We start from the raw sequence: 21,181 nt of genomic DNA, 5'->3' as shown, positions 1-21,181 counted from the left end.
GATGCCTGGCCTGGAATCCACGTCTTGGAGCATCTTACCTGAAATTCCACTCCACCCCCATGGTGCGGCCAATCCAGTGCCTGCCAGAAGTGCCAGACAGCTGCTAGCATTCTGAAGGGTATTATGGGAGTTGTGGTCCAGCACCTTGTAAGGGTGCCTGCTTGGGGAAGTCTGATTTAGTGGATGAGAGCATGTGTGTGCAGGAGGGGGAGACGGAGAAGGGTTTTGTGTCCGAACGGGCCGCCTGCCGCAAAATGTCTCCGAGGGAAGCCAGTAGGCCCGTGCAAAAGTGGAATTTCCTTCTACAACTCCTGAGTTTGCTGTGCTGAATGGCGGCCTGCCTGCCTGCCTGCCTGCCTGCCTGCCTGCCTGGGCTTTTGTGTTTGCCCGGGGCCTGCATGCGAATGGACTGAACGGATTTAACTGGGTGGCCACTGAGGGCAAGCAGGTGTGGGAAAAGAGCAGCCTCTGTCTCATCCAGCAGGGCCCTCATGCACCTGGGACGGGCCTGTTGCCTCTTCCCCTTCAGTCTTGCAGCTTTGCTTTACCGGTGACTGGCACAGCCCGTGGTGGAGTAAATTCTTCTCTCCGCTATTTGTTAGCCTGGCCTTTCGGAGAATCGCCCTGTCTTAGTGACCCCACGACTCCTGGTGGCCGGTCGGCGTTCCTCTCCTCCGCCTTCCCATCCGCTTAGCCGATCGATCGGCCTGCATGGGAAAGGGAGGCTCTGAGGCTGGGCTGCCATGTCTTCAAGACGGGCAGCACGAGTTGGAGGGAGGGATCGCTGCCCTTCAGACTCGGGGCATTTCTGCAAGCGATGCTTGTGTGCCGTTTGCTCCCTGAAGCATAATTCCAGGGTGCAGTGAAAGGACTGCAGCTCAGACCAGCAGCTGCAGGCACCCCGTGTTCCAACGGACTGGGGACCTTCCCAGGAAGATGGAACTGGCAGAATATTTTTGTCATCCACCCAAAAAATGATCCCCAGCAATTTAAGCAAAATTAATAAGATAGTTAAGGCAAATCAGTTAAGGCCAGAAAGGGAACCGAGGAGGAGCACTGCCAAAAGCCTGGAACTGCAGCATAAATCGGCTCGGTGTTAAAAGGTTGGGCAAGCGAGGAAGGGCTTAGCCTGCGGCCCAAAATGCAGGCGGACACACTCCAAGGTGGACGTGGCGCCATGCAGAAAAGCTTCCCTCCCCGTCACCCTTTCGGTCTGGGGGCGCCGGGAGAACCTCGGCTGATAAAAGGATGAAGCGGTGAGCAGGTCCGTGTAGGATCCGGCTGCCCGCGTGCCTCCCGTCATGTACCGCATGCGTCCTCACGGTGAAGGACTGTGCTTGACTTGAAAAGCATTTTGGGCGCTCAGTCATGCTCACTACCCAAGAGCGGCTCGCGCACCACCACAAGGGCACACGTCTCGCCAGTGGGAGCAGCTTATTTCCCTTTCTAATCTGCTCAAAATGCTCCGCGGTCCCCGGGATTCTGTCCTTATCGGCACGGAAATTGGGTTCAGGTGGCTGCTGGTGAAAGGGTCTGGGAGAGCAGGATTCGGCCGTGGCCCCCCTCCGTTGTGGTATAAATAGTTACTCTTAATGGCCCCAAAGTGAATTTTTGCACGGAGAGACGGTTGCCTGGCAACCATGTAAACTGAACGGGCCTGGTGAGCGAGCGCACGGCTGCCTGTGTAGCAAGCAAGCGAGCGAGCCACATTTCCTCTCGTGCGTGCCAGACCGTGAACAAGGCTGGCCTGGCGTGCACACGAGGCTGAAAACACGGGGGTAACAAAGCAGTTAAAGACTATTGCAGGTCGGAGCCTGCAGCAGATGGGCTGGACTGCAAGCCCCATCATTCCCAGTTGGGAGTTGCAGTCCAACCCATCCGGGGCACCAGGCCAGGGAATACGTCTGTTCTGTGTCCATGCGAAGCTGGTTACCTTGGTGTAAAAGTCAGGACGTCATTCAGAGCCTTGTCTGGCTCAGGAGACGTCAAAGTGCCTTTGAGCATGTCCAGAGTACATTTTGGACTGACCCCAGCCCTTCTTTGTTGCATTAGGGCTTCAGCTGGATAGCCTGTTCCAAAAATATCCTTTGTTTTTCTGCACCCTGTTTCCAAGGTGCTTGGGTTCGCTCGCTCCGGCTTTTTAATCCACTGAACTCTCTGAGGCCGGCTCAAGGCCACGCTGGCTGCTTTAGAGCACCCCAAAAATTGACCCCAGGTCAGCCCCACTGCCTGCCCCCTTAAAACCTTCCTGGGTTGAGCTTAAAGAACCAATGGTGCATTTTTTGTAAGCCTGTCTGGTCCTCTCTTTGGATTCCTTTCCTTCCGGGCTTGTGCTTCCCTGCCCGGGAAGGTGCAGCTTTGCCTGCCACGAGGGGGAGAAGAGGGGGCGTGGGTGGGCTTGGGGAGACAATCCGGGCCCCCGCCAGAGCATGGGGGCCAAAAGGGTCATCGCCCAAGGAGGGGTGCTTGGGTTCGCCCCAGGGTGTCCCTGGCCCCGTAGCAGCACCACCAGAGCCGCAGGGGCGCCGCAAGGGGAAGCCGTGCATGGATCGGATCGCCAGCGTCCTCATGCCCCCTTCCCCGCCACCCCGTCCCTCCTCCACGGGGCCTGGGAGCAGGCCTGCCCGGCATGGCAGGAGGCCAAGGCGCCCTTCCCACCCCCACACCCCATGGGGATGATGGGCATTGCAGCCCAATGCATCTGGCAGGTGCTGCGCTGGCGGGAAGAGTGCTGGCATGATTTTCTCGGCCGGGGGGCAGAGAAGAGCCGAAGAGCGGCTTCTTGCTTCAGTACGAGGTGCTCTTTGCGACGAGGGCATATCTGATTTGCTGCTTTTCCCGCGCACTTCCGAAGTAACCGTTTGTCGTGCTCGCATGAGGGTGCTTGAGCATCTTCTATGCTCGCGTTCCATGCAGCTCTTCTGTGCATGAAGTTAAGTTTTCCGTCCCTGAGTTTCCAGCTTGCTTGTATTGATGCAGAGGGTGGGAGCTAGAGTGGATTAGTTATGGCGGAGTAAATTGCCCGTGTGCTAGAGAAGGGGGTTATTAAGTGGGTTTTTCTTTGGTTATAACGTGATAACGACCTCCCATGGAGATTGTGAGGCTGACCTGAGCCAGAGGTTGGTTTCATTGCCTGCTGGACATCACTAGAGCCGTCAAAGACCGTTCTGCCTCCCAAGATCCCAATTTCTTTTTCCGACAGCAATCTCATTGCTAACACGCTTTCGAACTTTCCAGGGAGCCTGGGGGAAGCACTGCCTGCCTCGAGTTTGAGGCTCACGAGAGGAAGGGGCAAATTCAGACCCACGGCAGCCACTGCGGATCCTGAGCGCAGGCAGAAATCGCCTCCCGCCATGGGGCTGGCCGCAGGTGCCCTGCGCACCTCTCTCTTTTGGAGGATGCTGGAGGATCCACCTCCAGGCCGCCAAGAGGTGCCGGGGCTTATCTGGCCACCCCCAGGGACCCACAGAGGCCACGAGGGCCTGCAGCCCCCAGGCCTCCCCGTCCTGCCTTGTGGCAGGCCAACCTTCGTGCCCGTCCGCTGCTTTCTGCTCCGGGCCGCCCGGCGGCTGGTGTGCCTGGGGAAGCACAGCCGCGCCCCAGGCCGTCTGGAGGCGCCCAGGGCTGAAAGCCGGCCAGTCCTCCCCGAATGTCGCTCAGCAGGGTCCCGGGCTAGGAGAGGCGGGCCTCCCATCCGCCTCCGGCGCCTTTTCCGCTGGAGGAGCCGGGGACCTTCCTCCGCAGAGCGGGCTCCTCCTCCGCCTCCATTTCCTTTCCACGCCGCCCCGCAGCCGAAGCTGTCTGGGCGGTGTCGTCTCCGCTCTCCCCCCGGCCATGCTGCTTGGCTCTTCCGCGTCGTTAGGTGCCCAGGAGCACCGTGCGGGTTTTGGGCACAGCGGCTGCTGATCTGTTGTTTTGATTGTCACTCGGCTGTCCCAGCAGGGCCTCCTCCTTCCGTTGTCGGATGGAGAAATATTTGTGCATCTCTTTGCACCTAAGAGAGGACCGGGTAGCAATTTGGCTGTGCTCGGAGGAGACCTGTTGGCTTCAGCGACTGCCTCGTTCCAGCCCCAGCCCCAGCCCCAGCCCCAGCCCAGCTATCTTGACTCCCTGAAAGGGGCCGGGAGTTATGCCAGGGAGGCAGTGAACAGGGAGCAGCTGGTTCTGGCCTGATCCTCCTTCCCAGAGAACAAATGGCCTGCAGCAAGACAATCTGCATGTCAGTTAGTTTCCCCCTTAGCCCGCTTCTTGAGGTGCTATATTTCTAGGTGCAAGGAGTCCCTTTGAATTCTTGTGTGTGTGTGGCTTGGAGAAGCATCTCGCCCTGGCCCTGTGAGCTTCTGCATCCATTCTGGTGCGCCATGGGTTTGCCACAACGCCTTTATAAAACAGGTCTGTTTCTGCTTGCTGGAATTCTCTCTCTTTGCCACTAAAAGGTTCAGGGAAAGCCAGAAGCTTTTTGTATCTTAGAAAAAGCATGTTTTGTTTTATGCAGAATCCAGCCAGAGGAAAAACTCTGTATAATTTGAAAATTGACATCATAGTATTTTTTAAGAAAAACACCAACTGGTCTGAATGAAACATAGTCTTCTTTTTGCTTTGGAATGTTCTTTTTCTTCACACACACACACATGCGCTTGCGCGCGACAGACACACTCCTACACAACTAGTTCAGCCCCCTTTTCATATAAGGAGAACTATAAACCATACTCCACCAAAAGATGAAATGTAGCATAAACAGAGTTCATGATCATCCTCTCTGCCCCGGTCGATGCTTTTTGTTTTATTTTAAACTAAGTTTCTAGCCCTTAAGAGTACAAAGAAAGAGCTTGAGAAGGTAGGAGAACCAGCACAGCTCAGAAACCATTCCAGGATCAAGCAATGCTTCCTGCATTTCATACGGCAGTCTTCAGAGTTAGTGACCATCCATTGCATGTAAATGAAACAAAATTGTATGTTCTGCATAAATTAATTTTTTCCAAAATCTGCCAAGCATTTGTATAACTATAAAAGCCCAGGATATAAATAATCTGAAGAGGTTATGCAAGATCAAGGGTGGCAGGAAGAGGGAAACATGGGGGCAGAAACCTCGCTGCAGTCCAGGTTCTTAGCTCCCCGTGGGAAAAAGTGACACTGGTCTACCTCACTGGGCTGTTGTGAGGAGCGCCTTTGCGTGTTCTTTAGATACTCTGCAAGCATGGCTGCCCAACAAAGCCAAGAAGGGACTGAGCTTCTAAAAGTCCGTGAAGGCTTCCCTTTGGGGCAGGGCAGTGGGGCACCCCATCCAAATGGCCTTATCTCCTAAGGTTAGCCCAGGTAAGGGACCTGGATGATCTTCCAGGCTCCAGGCAGGGATGCTTGCCAAGGGAAGTGGTACCTAATGGTTAGAGCTGGCAGAAAGCAAGCAAGCAAGCAAGCAAGCTGTTTATTTCTAACAATGGCAGTGACAGATTTGAGGCTTCTGGCTCCAAGCCCTGATTCCTGTTTAAGGGGCTTTGCCCCGAGCATCTGCCTGTGTGGGGGTGGGCTGTGGCATGCCCACCCCACAGGGACCGAGGCACCTCCATCCTGTTCACACGTTCCTCGGGTGAATATCTGAATTTTCCGGCAGGAGAGCTGCTGGGGCTTAAATTGCGTGCACCCTCTGCCCCGGGAGTCGATCTTACGAAGGCTGCTCCAGAGAGAGGGGGTTCAGTGCATTGTTTGCAGTCCTAAAGGGTTGTGTTTTTTTTTTGCGGGGGGGGAATATTGCCAGAATCCTCTCCCCTTTATCATGCTTCACAAGTCTGAGCGCTGTCAGCCCGAACAGGTTCCGGGGCTGAGCGCCCTTCCTTTTCCCCTGCTTTGGGGTTTTTTCTTATTCTTCAGTGTCTTTATTTCCGTTCCTCGCTGTCCGCGCATTTCCATCCTTCGACTGTAGATGGTGCTGTTTTCCCTTTTGAACCTGGTTCACCTTCATTTCTCCGGGGCATCAGAGGGTGTGTGTTTGAGGTGTGTGGGGGGGTCCAATTTCTGCCTCCCCAGTCTAATACCCCACCCCCAAATGCTCGCATTTTGCAGTCCGCTCTGAAATTCCCACCAGTCATCTCCACATGCCACAATCCTGAACAGCTGCCAAATTTCCTTAATTAAGACAGGAACTTTTCATAAAACATCCCATTTATTTTAGCTTTTGCCCACCCTGTTTAGAGAACATCAGATGGACTCTGATCTGCAGCCTAACCCGCCCCCTATTCCGTTCCTCCCCTTAGCAAATGTTCCGGCCTCTCAGAAGTCGTGAGGTCCGGCAAATCCACTCAAAACAGGACCCCACAAACTAATCTACACTCAGCCCTAGCATCATGTTTATAATATGTGTAGGCCTGGATCCCTATGGGGGCGGAGGGTGGGAATGAAAGCCAAAATATTACACATTATTCTGCAATAATGACTCCAGCATCATGACTAGCAGTCACTTGGCAGTGTATTTTTTCTAGACTTGAACCTTCCTAGAATACTTTCCATATGCTGGGGGCTCAATGTCACTCATGAACTGAGAGTGCCTTCTGGAATGAGGCACTGGTAGTTTGTTTATTAATTAATTAATTAATTAATTAAAACATTTCTAAGCCGCCCCATTCGCCGAAGCCTTGGGGCGGCTCACAACGGGTAGACTGATTTGTGGGAGAAATTGTCCAAGTTTTTAATGGAAAGGGCCTATATAAGCTTCCAGGAAATTCTAGGCTTCCCACAACATGGGGGGGGGGGTAGTTCTTCTCAGTTTGACCTTTGTCAGATATTTGCAAGAGTCAACATCTCGCGAGTTTTAAGCATGCTACTAGCCCTCATGAAGACTTCTGTAACAATAGAGTGGTGCAGCCTCACAAGTTAACTTTAAGGAAGGGGGTCTTAAGCTGAGGTCCATGGACCAGTGTTGATCTGCAGCGGTTCCTTTTTAGAGGTCCAAGGAGAAGTTGCAGAACAGTGAAAGATGTTTCTATGAAGCTTTGTACTTGATTTTTTTTTTCTGATGTTGGATGTAGAGGTCACAAAACTTTGTCCACACAAAAAGAGGCATGTCCATCTGATTCCAAGCTATCAGTCTTGCTTTGATCAGCAGGAGAAAAAAAGATTATTCAGGGTGTGACCCTATGCATGGGCTTAACGGAGAAAAGAGGTTCAGTTCCCAGCATTCCCTTGCCAGTGGGGTAGTGGATAAGAGCGGGGTCCAGGACACAGGCAATCCAGGTTCTTGTCCCCACTCAGCCATGGTGCCAACTGGGGGACTTCGGGCCAGTCACAGACATTCAACCCAGCCTACCTCACAGGGCTGTTGTTGTGGAGACAAGGTGGAGAGCAGGAGACGAGAATGATTAACGCCACCTTGAGTTCCTTGGTAGGAAAAAAGCCAGGGCGTCAATATAGTGAATAAGTAATTAAAGCAATGCAGAAGGGGACAGAAGGGGCAGCTTCGTCCTTTCCTTTGAGCATGTTTGTGTGGTTTGCTATCTGTGTTCCAGCTAGGCCAGGATTTGCTCTCTAAACACCAGGCCTCCTTCAGTTTGCACATCTTGGGAGGCAGCCACCTGTGCGAGGCAGGGCTGGGCTGCCGAATTCAGCGGGGCCCCTGGGCCTCATCCCTCATCCCTCTGCTCACAGGCTGCTTTCCTGAGTTGTGCCTATTTTCAGACGGGGCGGTAGCTTTGGGGGCGAGCCGGGGTGTACGAAAACCATCGTGACTCCTTGCAACCTTCTTCCTTCCCTCCACCTCTCTTGGGGTGCAGTGAGAGTCCTACAGCTCCCAGCATCCCCAGCCAGCAGGGCTGATAGAGTATACTTGGACTTTTCTGCCCGAGCTTGTGCAGGGTTGCCCCTTCAGCTGCCCATCAGTGTGACTGTGAGCAGCTTGTGGCAACGCACAACGGAGCTTCCCATCTGCCCTTCTGGGCCAGCGTCTTCGTGTAACATGGACTCTCCGAGGGATCCTGCAGGTGTGCTCACTCGAGGGACAGGCCGCCTTTTCTCCACTGCCCTGGGGGCACCATTTTAAAAGGATCCGGATGTGCATCTTCCAGCAGGAGTCGCTCACATCATTCCTCAATGAGGACCAGAAGCTTTCTGATATTACCAAAGCAGGGATCATCCCTATTACTGGAGCTATGTTTTGTTTTCTTGTGAATCCTTAAAGACTTCTCAGGAATCCTGAAATCAGAAAAGAAAATGCAAAATGTACAGAAATTCTTTGAATGAATCAGTCTCAATTAACTATCTTGGATCGAAGCTAGCGATGGAGATCCATCTTTCCGTTTTCCTGGTATTAATAGCATTCGCCACATCCAATGGCTAGAAGTCCTGCTGATTAATTCTTGCACAGTCTGAGGAAACGAAGCAGCACCCTGGATGTTTATTCGATATGCAAAGCAAGCGCAATCGCGGATTAAAATGGTGTTTTTGCAGGTTTGCGGTCTGGCAGTGCTTGGATTTCAGCAAGGTCATCCTGTTCCCCTTCCTTGTCAGGGTTTGGGGTGCGTACCCTGTGCCTTTCCCTAGAGGCACGAGTTCCGTGATGCTCAAGGGGCAATTCACCCCATGGAGCATTTTGGAAATGTAGACAACCTGGCTCATTTTCGTTCTCGAGATTCTTCTCCCGTGGAACCCAGAACCTGGCCTTCTCCTCCTCCCATTAAGCCAAATTGACTGGTGCAAAAGCAGGTGCTTTTCCTTTTGTCCAGCCGAGCCCAATGACGGGGGCAGGCCAAGGTAGCCACCTCCATGCAGCTGATTTGGGGTCCCTGAAAGGACCGAAAAGCTTGCTCACTTGTCTCGGGGGGACGGGCAAAGAGCGGTGCAGCTCCCCCACGTTCTCAGGGGCTTCCACCAACCAACATCGGGGCTACCAAAATACTTTTCCTCTCCTGTAGGTCTCCCTTGAGCTGTTATTTTATGAATTATCTGTTGCTCTCTTAATACGCAAGCGGCTTTGTGGGCAAGAACACGCCTGAAATAGGCAGCGAGCTGCATGTAGTCCAAGCATTACCCTGCGTGAGCTCGAGGCATGCTGGGTGTCGTGGGCTGTTTTTTACCAACTGCAGTTGCACCCTTTGGCCACACTTAAAGCAGACCCATAGAATCAGTGGGGCTTGGCTTTTACTAACTGAAGACCCATGGAGTTCACTCCTATGGGGTGCTAAGCACAGGAGGTTTTGATTGCACTTCCTGGTTCCAGGATTTTACAGGGCGGGGCAGGCGGCAGTGGGCAACGGGGACCTTCCCCTGTATTCCGACTCCGGTCTTTTCTTCTTACTGCAGAAAAAGGTCTTTTCCTCCTACTGCACAAGCACCTGAAGTCCGGATTCCACGCACGCCTCCTGTGATGTTCAGGGCCCCCACCTTGGTGGAAGCCCAACAGGTGTGGGTTCGTCTGCAAAAGCAGGGAAGCTACCCTAGCCGAACCTTCTTGGTGACGCCTCGCCTCCTGTCTTCTTCTGGCCCTCCAAGGACCCTGGAAATCCATGCCCTTGGCCCTTTCACCCCCCTGCCCCAAACTTTGACCCTGCAACAGGCTCCATGGTGATGGGGTGTTGAGGCCCTTGAGATTCCTTCCTCCAGCGTTGCTTCTGGTATTTGCAGTGGAAACTTGTGCGGGAGAATTTCCTGCTGGTTGGGCCCAGGGACGGCCGGATCTCTCCTGGCTCTGCTGCCAGCTAGCCAGGTTCGGCCCGGGCCCGGGCCCGGGCCTGAGCCCGCCCCCTCCCCAGAGGCCCTTCTCTCCAGGCCCGGCTTCCACACCTCCTGCATCCCTCTGCCGTGCGCCCTCATCTTTCCTCAATTCCCTCTCCCTGGAATTATGCTGACTCCATTAAAATCAGCCCTCCCATTAACACACCTCCCCGTTCACCTGGGGAGGGGGGGAGGGCAGAGAAGCAACTCGGTTTTTGAGATCCCTCTTTCCGCGGCTTTTCTCTTGAAAGCAGCACACCAGGTCTCCATCCGTCCATTTGTTTTGTTCGCATTCTCGACAGAGCTGGCTGGGAGAGCCGAGGCTGGAAAATATTTCGCTTTCCACCAGCCACGCTAGCGCACGCCGTTGGCATCCTTCTCCGCTCCTTGCCTCTTTCTCTCTGGTTTATTCCTTTTTCACTGGAGTGCTTTTTTTTTTAACGTGCAGGCGGCTTCAATCCTGACTCCGTATCTTCTTTCATCTCCTGACTCCACCTCCCTGAATGCATTTTGAGTGTCTCTTCGTTCCAGTATTTCGCATTCACCAATTCTTTCCTCCTCCCTTTCTCTCTCTCTCTCCCTCTCTCCCTCCTAAAAAAGGGGGAAAAATCTCTCCACTGCTTATTCCCAGGATTTCTGCCTCATCGCTGGGAGTTATTCATTGCTTTCGCAAGGGTGGGAGGGAACCAAAGCCCAAAATCAGACCGAGAGGAGGCATAAAAAAGAGGGGGGCGGTCAAATGAATTCTTCCTCTAGCCCCCTTTCTTCTGTCTTACACACTTTCACCCACCTCCCTCCAGCACCCCCTAAGGATCTCAGAACAGAGAGACCCACACATTCGGGGGCTTAAGTGGATGAAATTTTTCCCTTGCTTTCCTGTATTTTCTTGGTGACTTCCCCCCGTTTTTCCTCCTTTTTTCCAAGCAAAACAACAAAAAAAGATGCGGCCCTTTCTCCCAAGATTGTCTCCATCTTCTCTGGATGTCTCTAGGTGCTTCAAAGTTTCCGGATCCACCGAAAACCTTGTGCAGAACCGAGGAATTATAAAACTTTACTGACCGAGGGAAGTAGATATATTCTTTTAAAAAATATATGTCTATTGTATGCGTTTCTCCTTTTTCCCTCCTCATTTCCAAAGGAGCATTATACTTACTGCCTCTTGGAATTTGTGCGTGAGAGATTGTCAAAGAAGGAAAACAAAGAGCGAAAGAAGACGGGAGTGAGTCCACTCCCCACCTTTTTTTTTAAGGAGTTGTTTCTCTTTTGCAGTTATGGCTCTGGGGATCTCCTGGGTTGGATTTTATTCAGGCTTGTTGTTCTCCTTGCTGGAACTCTGGTTCATAGAAGGACTCAGCTTAGAGCCCATTTACTGGAATACCTCAAACAAAAAGTAAGTAGAGATGGAGAGCTGGTGGGTCCCAGAAGGCTCCTTCTGGTGGGGTGCCCTGGGTGGGTGATATGCAAGTTTTCCTGGCTGTTTGTCTTTGTAAAAACGGGGGAGGGATGGTGGCTGAGAAGGAATTTGGAACCGAAAAGCCTATATTTTTTAAAACTCGCTTGGATTCTCGCCTTGCAAATCTTTGAAGCGAACAGAGGGGCAAAAGGTGGACGTTTGGAGCTGTCTGAAATGCCAGCGTTTTGGTGGTGGTCAGTTTCAGGTAAAACAGACGAGAAGGAAACAGCCTGGAGGAAGGTGTAGACTCACACTTGCTACTAAAATTTTAACACACTTCCTTTCTGCAAACTTTCAGACTCTCCATTTCCTCCTCCTGTTCTTGGATGATTTTTTTGGGGGGGGGGGGCAAGAGCAAAACTCAGTGAAGATATTACATTCTTGAGCTGCTTTTTAAAAAAATCGGCTTGCGGGCATTTTGATCTGTGTGCGTGTGCGCTTTTTAAGAAGTGTTCGTCCTTCTGTACCCCTTCGTCAAAGAGTTTATCTGATGTCTTGACTAGTTGGTGTGGTTCAGCGCGGTTGTCCAGGGGAAAAGGCAACGCATTTGGTGTGTGTGTGAGAGGGAAATAGTACACAGTATCTTAAAGTTAGTGGTCAAGTGTGTGTCCCATCTCAGACCCCTGATCTAAACACGTCCCCTTGGAAGTTGATTTTCGTGGAGCTGCCGGCTCGGCGTGGCGTGGCTGCCGCCTGCGAGTGATGGCGTGCCGAGAGGGCTGACCAATCTCGGCCAGGAAATCTAGGAAGGAAGCAGGATGATGGGCTCGTGGGTTGCCTGCCATCGCGGCCTTTTTCAAAGCAGTTGCTAGGAAAGCGCCGCTCGCGTGGCCGACTTGATTTTTGGACTCGCTCCGAGGCGTGGAGGTCAGAACTCCCACTATGGGATCTGGGTGGGTCTGTAGGAAAGCTTCTGCAGCTACCTGGGGCTTTTTGTATTCTTACCCAACCTGTTTCCTTCCTCTCTCTCTCTCTCCCTCTCTCTCTCATTCTCTCTCCCAAACATGGGGCTCACACTGTAAAAACAGTGCATCAGCCCCTTCGGGCATGACCCTTTGCAAGCCCCCAGGGAAGGATGGGGAACAGACCCGTCCCTTGGCCTGTTCTCTGCCTTTCCTGTATGCCAGCACGCACAAACGCTCGCACCATTTTTCCAGATCAGAGCTTTAATAGGTCAAATGAAGAACTTTTCCCTTTTCGGCTGCCCCTTTCCTTGAACGGGCGTCTGGGTGCCTGCCGGCTTTCCCCTGAGGTGCCAGAGGTGTCCCTTGCGATGGGGTGGACAACAATCCCCCCCCCCCGCACGCACACGGTTCCTTCTCTTTCTGCGTTTACGCCTCTCACACTCACACGCGCACACCTCCCGGGTGAGTCCAGAAATTACTCCCCATCTGTTAACAATTGTGGCTGAGCCCCCAATAACTTCTGAAACCCAAGTCTCCGTGCGCATTTTTGTCAAGGTGGGGGTGGGGAGGAGGCCGAATTGGAATAATACACGTAGGAGCTGCGAGCTGTGAGGACGCTCGTTTCCAAAAACTGGTCGCGGTGTGGGGGGAGCTGAAGGGTTTGGGGGGGGGGGGATGGAGAGGGAGAGAGAGGGAGAGGGGGGCATGGTGGTTGTTTGTCAGAAATCCTCTCTCACACATTAAAAAAATCCCTATGATTCATAAGTGGTACAATTTGCGCTCTGTCGCCATGCGAGGAAACGCTTCCTAGCAACAGAAATATATATTAGTGCTTAATGAGCTTGTTTGCCTAAATGGAGCGGTGAGTGTGCTTTTCCTCTCCCTTACCTTCTCCTTCCCTCACCTTAGTAATCTCCCACAAAGGGAAGGGAGGAAATAATGTTTTCGAACACCCGATTCCATCCCTCCTCTCACTCTTTGATGGATGTCCGCCTTTGATAACCAAACTATAAGAACAACAAAGCTGAAATCGGGCAGGGGGAAGGGTCTCTCTTTGAAATGTTTGGGGAAAGGAAATAAAAGTGCGAACCTCAACCGAGCAGGCCTGAGAGGTTCCTCGCTCACTCCCTAAGTTGCCGCCCCTCCGCTTTCTCTCTCATCTGGGGGCAGAACCTCTGCGAAACCCTCAGGAATGGTGCCCCATTGAAATGAATGGGGGGCCTGGATGGGGCGGTGGATGGCTCCCCCCGCTCCAAGCACTGTGTCGAGGCTGTTCTGAAAATGTGAACTCCTGCCTGGTGGGGTTGCTGCTCAGGGCTTCTCGTGGCACTGGGGTCTTGGGTGATGGTCCACCGTGATGACTTTGGAGTGCGGTGGGGGAATATCTGATTTGGTCTATAAATTTGCAGGGAGGTCTGAAAGAGAAAAGATTGGTCCAGGAGGGGGGACGGTGCAGGAAGCTTCGGGGCTGCAGATGTGTCTAAAATTGAGGGCTCCTTTCCTGCCCACCCCGCCCGTGGAAATATCGAGGAGCTGCGATGCCGTCTTAGAAGAGTTGCCCCGTTGAGTCAGCCGTGTCTTGTTTAAATCAGGCAAGCAAAAGGCTGCTCCTTGTAAAAGTTATTTCCAAACAACCCCACATCCAGGAACCGCTTTGCATTGTGCTAAGGAGACTGGGGCTGCAGGGCGTGTGGTCTGCGAGTCTTCGGTTCCCATCCAAGCAGTTGTGGTTTCACTTTGCCCCCGTCGCCTTCGCATGCTGGAGTGCCCCTCTGAAAAAAGATGGAGGGGAGAGGGACGAGGTGTGCTGTGTGGCATCTGTGGGGCTCCTCTTTTTGTGGAATCTGCTGGCGTGGGATTACCACTGATGCTTCTGGTATCCGAGACCGGAGCACTTTTGGGTGTGCCTGTGTGCATTTTCCCCCTTTCCCTAAGAGGTAGGGCTGCGATAGATTAATCAACTTGAATGTTTTTAGTTGATTGATTGGTAGCCCTGAATGTGTAAAGGCACACATTGGTTTTCAACTTTAGCCTGTGATTGTAAACAGGAGATAAAATGGCTTTAAAGATACTCTTCCCCCCCAATGATTTTTAGCTCTGAATGCTTAAACTGGAAGACGCTTTGCACTTCCTTTGACATCCTGGTCAATTCATCGTCTGGTAATTTGCAGATGGATTTAAATGTGACAAGTGAATGTGCTGAGGAAGGAGGTTGGCCAGCCTATCCGAGACGGAGCGTGTCCTTCAGAAAGGAAGGTTGCGTGTTTGGAATCTGCAGGTCTGGCACTCCCCAGATCGGGGGGCAAGGGGCAGGGGGGATACGGCCTGAGTCATGGAAGCTGCCCCAGGAAGGGTGAGCCGGGGGCTCAACTGCCGCTCTGGTCCCCATCGCACAGAGCTGCTTCCCAGTTTGGCTCTGCCCATCAGCCGGCGAAGTCTGTAAGCCTGAGAGACAGGCGGACGTGCCCGAGGAGAATCCAGGGAGCCAGACGGATCCGCTCCAGCCTGGACCTTGTCCTGCCATCCCCGGCATCCGGATACGGCTTGCTCTTCGGAGTGCAAAAGCCCCCTGGTAGAGCACCGGCCATGAGCATCATCCCTGACCTCGATGCCTTCCATACCTCTTGGACTACAACTCCCATAATCCTTTCAACATTTATTGGATGGGTTCTGGGAGTTGTGCCGCAACACACTTGAAGGGTATGGAGTTGGGCACGGCTGCTGCCCTCGTATTCTGCATCCAATGCGTGTCCAGCAGAATCGAGACCTTCTCAGAACGGCCGCAACCAGATCAGACGGCACGTGCGCTTCCCCCCCACTCGGGGGGCGCTTTCTGCCACCACCACAAAGCATGTTCAGCATCGCCTTTCCCCGTCACCAAACATTTCACCTTCCGATGCTGGATTGAGTCTCTCTAGAATAACATCCACCCCCTAGTTCTGAGCACTGTTGTCCAAATGGATAAAATCACACCTTGGATTATGCAAGTGGCAAAAAGCAAAGCAAGCAAAATGCCAGGAGCTTTTCGGCTGCCCCGACCACGAAGACACCAGCCGGCGTTAACGAGCCAAGTGGCCGGCTGGTTCCCGCACCGGAAGAGGTGCAGCGACGGCTCCAGTCCCGCAGACACCGAGCACCGAGCGGAGTTGTGGAGGCGTTGAGGAGCACTCTGCCCTGGGCACGTTTGGTAACTCCACCCATGTCGAACTTGTTACCACAAGATCACGATAGGTGTGGCGCAGGGTCTGGAAGTGTCCTCGCTTCACATTTTCCTCTTTTTTAAAACCAAGATTCTAGCCCTTTTTGCTGTAGAGGCCAGGCTTCATGGGGAGGACTGCATCTCGCCTTGGGGGTTGGAGGAAGAAAATAATTCGTCTGCCCATCATGTATTTGCAGCTAAAGGAGATGGAAGGCCCCCACCCAGCTCTCTTTCCAGTCCCTGTTTGCCAGAGGAGACACTCCTGGGCGAACCAGGTAAATTACCCAACTCCCTCCTGAGCCAGGCTGGCTCTAGGGCATTCTACCCCGAAGATTGCCCAACTCCGGCTGCCTTGCAGTGTGCCTTCAAAGCTGGGTGGCTGGTGCGGCCAACTATTTCCGGCCCTGTGAGTGGAAAAAGCCACTCAGAGGACAACCTCACGGTTGCTGAGACGGGCGAGACCTTGCAGCTCCCAGGCACTGGATTGCACCCTTCCATCCCCTGCAAAACGTCCACCGTCTTACCCTGAATTCTGCAGGATTCTGTGTGGATGAAAGAATTATCACAAGGATTATTATTGCAATTATTGCTAGGCACGCTAGGTGCCTGCTGTTCGAGTCCTCTGCTCTGATGGGCCCACTTTGGTCCGTCTGCACCCCAGGAAGATGCAAGCAGTCCCGTGCTTGGAAGCCACCCAGTCCACCCACCCGACTCGTTCCCTCCCTCCTGAGATGATGGAAGCCCCCTGCCCCAAAGTCGGCCCCACGCTTTGGCTCCCGGTTCCCAGAGCATCCCACTCTGTGGAGACGTCGGGACAGTCTGTGTGTCTCACTGCCAGTGCAGCCCACCTTGCTGTTTCCCCAAAGGTTCTTGGGAAACGTGGTTCAGTCGTGGTGCCGAGAGGCTGGGGAAGGTCACCCCAGAGAGAGGGGCCACCTGCTCAACTCTCCAGCTTACCTCAGAGGTAGACTGGTAAATATAGCCATGCTTGGCAAAAGATGCTGGCAGGCAGTTGGGCCTTTCTTTGGCCTAGGCGGTAGAAAAAAGTCAGGAGGAAAGGTTTCAAGCGTTGGCATTAATACAGAGAACTCTTCTATCGTGTTTTTGGTTGTTGGTGGATAAGTGGCTTGTCTCACAAGCACTCAGTTATCCGTATTAACAAGTGAGCCACCTCCCCTGAAGGGTTTTGTGTTTAAGGTTCTCCGGGAGCGCCACGGATGCGAGTCGCCCACTCTGAGGTTGCCTCCTGAGCGCGTGGCTGTGGCAACTTTTCCTTGGAAACCACAACTGGCTGCTCTTTTCCACCGGCTGGCCCCGTGGGCAGCACGCAGACCGCCCCTGTCCAGCGGCGTCCCCTGCCGCAGGTGCTTCGGGAGCGTGGGCAGACCCGGCGGAGCAGAGCGTGTTCCGTGGGCCTCCCACTGGAAGGGCCCCAGGCTGCACCTCGGGGGGGTTGTGAGATTCCTCCGGCCAGGAAGCCCACCTGCGGCGACACCTGGGTAGACAGAAGCAGTGCGTCACGTGCCGTTTTCCCTTCCGTCGGACACAGGGTTCTGGGTACCTCGTCGCTTCTCTCCGCTTGTCCTACCTCTGCTGGAACAGTTCCAGCAAAGCAGCTCTGTTACCTGTTCAGGGTTGGCAACTGACAAAGCTGCAAACCCCAAAGTCAAGCAGCGGTCTGGCTCGTTGTGCAAACATTTTCCTCTTCCTGGTGCCTGGAAAGATGCCTGTGATACCTCGGCCGGTAGATGTCAAATTGTTCAAGGTGTTTGTCTTCATTTCTGTCATACAAGCCTGTGTGAAGAATAATTTTTGCTTCACCACCAGCCCTTGCTGAAATGCACGGTGTCTCACATCTACGAATCCCCCGTTTTGAGTGCTGCAGTATTCCTAGAGTAAGAATCGCCTTGGATTTTTCTGTTTTCTGGAAATGTAAGGCCAGCCAATGTGATCTCACTTGACTTCCTGCCCCACGGGACCCTCCCGGGCTTTCGGGGACTTCATCTTGGCCCTTCACTGTTTCTGGCAAACTGTAATTTGTCCTGATCGGAGCTTTATATTCTTCCATTCTGCTAACTAATCTTGTGGAGATGGCTTCGGCGTGCCACAGCCTGCCCTGTTCTGTGTGGAGAGGTCAGGTTGGATGACCTGTACCATCTTGCATAGACCTACAATTATTTAATACTGTAATCTTTCTTCAAAAGCCATTGAAAACTGTCATTCTGAGATGGCTTTAAATGCTGGCCATTTTCTTTCCCTTCATTTTGCGGGTTTGCTCTTTTTGGCATGGGGAGTGTCGTCCTTGCGCCTCTTTCCGTGCTTGTCACACTGGCTCCCTCCGTGCAGCACCAGGCGCAATGGAGAGGGGGCTGTCTTCCCATGTGTGTGGCCCCCGCGGAATTGCCGGCTGGGTTTCTTCGATTCCACTCCATGTTCCCATAACTACTTTCCACTTTGTGATGAATGCCGTGGGCCCTGTTCGGAGCGGGGCCTTAGCTCCAGAGTGCAGCCCTGCATTCCAGGCGGATTCTCTTGTGCCTCAGACCTTGAAGAATGGCTCACCGTTCGAAGGGATGGCACCAGGTTCCCTGGGCGCGCACGCCGGCCCGGGAGGAAGGCCGCTTCAGACTGCCCTGGCTTCTTTAGATGGTGGGCAGAGCTAGGAAGCTGAGAGCCAGTGTGGCGTAGTGGTTAAGAGCGCAGGACTGGGACTCAGGCGATCCGGGTTCGAGTCCCCGCTTGGCCATGGAGCCAATGGGTGACTTTGAGTCAGTCACAGACTCTCAGCCCAGCCTACCTCACAGGGCTGTTGTTGTGGGGATAAGATGGAGGAGGAGAATGATGTAAGCTGCCTTGAGCCCTTTGTAGGAAAAAGCAGGACATAAATTGAAAAATAAAATAAATAAAATGAATGCATCCTGTCTGTTTTGCGGATCGTCGGGTGTCTTTTGTCCTATCATCTCATGGATGGAATCAGATTTTGTACATGGGTGTATGGGAATTTAATTTCACTTGTGCAAGCGTGCTGGTGGAATTGTGCACCCGTGCTAATGGGCCCTTGCACGGATGAGCACTTGTTCAAATGCCCCCACGTGACATGGAAAAAGACAGTGCACTGCGGTATCGGTATGTCAGGTGTATAGGAATCTGAGCTCATTTGAATCCCTGGCAGATTTTCCCATCATCCCTCGGTGGAACTTAAAAATATAATTGTGTGCCTTCCTGTTTGACCGCTCCTTTCTTGGCTCTGCAGTGGTGGTTCTTTTACCTAGAGTAGACCTTACGCCGTGTTCAACACCCATGGCCGCTTCCCAGAATGTCTGTGCAGCAAGAGAAAGAGTGCCTCTGAGCATGTGTAAAGTGCTTTCCCCTTACCCCCAACCACTGCAACCTCTTTCCATGCTATGATCGGGGCCATGCGGTGGGGTCAAGGGCGGGTGGTGTCGAGGCCCCGACCCTTACACCCTGCGCCCCCTGCTCCTGCCTCAACAACCCGGGAAAACCCCTTCGCAGGCTTGTTGCCGCAGTGTGCCAAGTTGTGGGGTTGTCGTGGCTGGGTTACAGCTCTGGCTTGCTCGATTCCAGCAACCAAGACGTCCGGGTCTGCATGTTGCAGCAAACCACCCAGGAAGGGGGTGTTGCTGGGTTGTTGACGAGAAGTGGATGCAAAGGCGAGCGGGCAAACGACATTTTCCGTGCCGTTGGCCATCCATGGGCTGTCCTTGCATGGGAACTCAGCTGTGCTTTTCTACCGAGCATTTGGCAACATTGTGGGGGATGGTTCAGGAGGCGTCTGGACTTCATTAGGGGGTCCCTGTCTCTTCTCTTCTCCTATTTAAGCCTAGATTGTGATCCTCCCAGAAAAAAGCCAAATGTTCCCATTCCTATGAACTCTTCCACATCCATCTCTGCTCCCCTCTCCGCCCACCCCGCCTCTCTCATCTTCCCCGCCACACACATACCTTCAGTCCCTCAGGCCATTGGGATAAATGAGATATTTGAACATTAAAGTGGTGTGCTTTTTCCCCTATGGAGCAATCGAGCCAAACCGGTTTGTGCCTCCTTTTTGAAAATAAATAAATAAGAACATCTTCCAAATTTCGACATCAACATTGAAACCTTCAAATGTCTCTTTGGCCCAATATGTACATGCTTATGCAGCCAATTTTTTTTCTTCTTTTTAAATCAGGCCTTGAAGTGCCTTTCTGAAGGTTGTATTTGTTGCAGCCGTCGGGGAATGTTTCCCTAAAAATTAATATTTCCACATTGGTTATTCGTGCTGCGACGTTTAGAGAGAGAGCCTCCTAGTTCGGCATGGCAAGATCTTCCACGGGGCTGAGCGTCAGGCAGTGCTCGGCCTGGGAAAAGGGGCCTGCTTGAAACCGGTGTGGCTCGGCTCAGCTTGTTTCCTGTGGGATGAATTGACTCACGGTGTAATCGCAGGTTGAAATTTGCTGCTGGTTGGTTTCTTCCTTCATCAACTGAAAGCAAAATGAGAACTCGTTTAAAAAGCACTCGAATGGGGTCACCGCTCTGCTTTTTATTGTGTCTGGCGATGGCTGGGTTCACATGCCTGGGAGTACATGCCGGTCGCACCCTGCCTCGTGTCTGTCCTTGAGCGTGGCGTGTGCCGGCAGCTGGCGACCGTGTTGTCTGAACTCGGCAAAGTGAGGCATTTCAGGGGGAGTTTCAAGCCCCCCTGCGATCGACCCCTGGCGTCTCCCAGAGACCTGGGGTGCTTGGAAGCTGCTGCTGCTGCTCCCTCGCTCCCTCCCTGGGTTTGACTGGCCTGCCAGCCCAGGTATGGCACGGGGAATCGTGGAAACACAGCAGTGCGCAGCCAGCAGAGGCCGGGTGGGGGTCGGGGTGGCTGCCGCTGATGGCACAGACCTGGCCTCAGAGAACATGGGAACCCACACGCACGGGCTGAGCGGGGGCACAGGCTGGGCTGTTCCCAAATCTGGGTTCTTGTGTTGAGTGAACCAGCCCAGGTAACCGCGAAGAGGAAGAGGACGTAACGTGGGGTTGTGAACTGTGGTTTGTGCTCCGTGCTTTGTCGGGCTGTGCCACTTGAGCCCCGTTGTGCTAGTGACAGCTTGTGATGCAGCGATAACCCACACGCAACTGAGGGTCTAGGGCTGGGAAGGCGGTTGTCACGAGACGGCTTTGGATAGGGAAGGAGTCAGACTTACGGAGGCGAACATGTTTAAACAAGGCCTCTGATCTTTGTCTCTGCTGGCCGATGGTCAGGGCCAGGACATGTTGACATGGGAAGCCAAAGCGGCACATTTCTGCACTACCCTGGTGCTCTTCAGCTAGTGAGTGGCATAGAAATATACGGTAAAATGAAAAGCAGGGACCCCACCTGCAGGCTTCAGCTTCCACGGAGCAGGGCTCGGTACGAGATCTCTACTGCCTCGGATTCAGGAAGTCGAGGACCGTTTTCTCGATGCGAAGGCAGAGCACACACCGCCAATTAATTAATTGATTGATCATGCAATTTTAGAGAATCGCTGCTTTACAGCCACTCCAAATCTGCTGTCTCAAATTTGCTTTCTGCTCCTGGCAATTAGAAAAAGCTTTCTGCTCATGGCCTGGGATTTGGTCCTGATTTTTTTTGGGGGGGGGGCAGTTTAATGTCATATATGATGGCCAAGAGATTCCTGTCTTCCTTTTTTTAAAAAATAAATTTTATTATTATTATTTTCTACAGGCTAAAAAACCCCTAAAAACATCAATCATCAAAGACATCAGACATACCGGGTCAGCCCCCCATTTTATTTTATAACAATCCATAGATATATTCAAATCGATGCATAGTCCTGTTTCTCTAGCCAATAATAAAAGGAGTTCCAAATCTGATAGAAGTATGTATCCTCTTTCTCCTTCAGAGACAAAGTCAGCCTGTCAGATTCCTGTCTTCCT

General features: G+C 52.9%; 1 protein-coding gene across 1 annotated transcript in view; it reads left to right on the top strand.

Moving 5' to 3' along the window:
* The first annotated feature begins 10,970 nt into the window (after positions 1-10,970).
* The window catches only part of EFNB3 (ephrin B3), a 35,270-nt gene continuing 25,059 nt past the window's right edge, over positions 10,971-21,181 (top strand). The window contains exon 1 of the mRNA XM_044417227.1: positions 10,971-11,089. Coding sequence (XP_044273162.1) covers positions 10,971-11,089 — 119 coding nt within the window. The remainder of the gene's footprint in view (positions 11,090-21,181) is intronic.

This window comes from Varanus komodoensis, unplaced genomic scaffold (genome assembly GCF_004798865.1).
Source record: "Varanus komodoensis strain SLA01 unplaced genomic scaffold, ASM479886v1 scaffold87, whole genome shotgun sequence".
NCBI classification, from domain to species: Eukaryota; Metazoa; Chordata; class Lepidosauria; order Squamata; family Varanidae; genus Varanus; species Varanus komodoensis.
The sequence above is the reverse complement of the archived record's forward strand: the minus strand, read 5'-3'. Positions and strand labels throughout refer to the sequence as shown.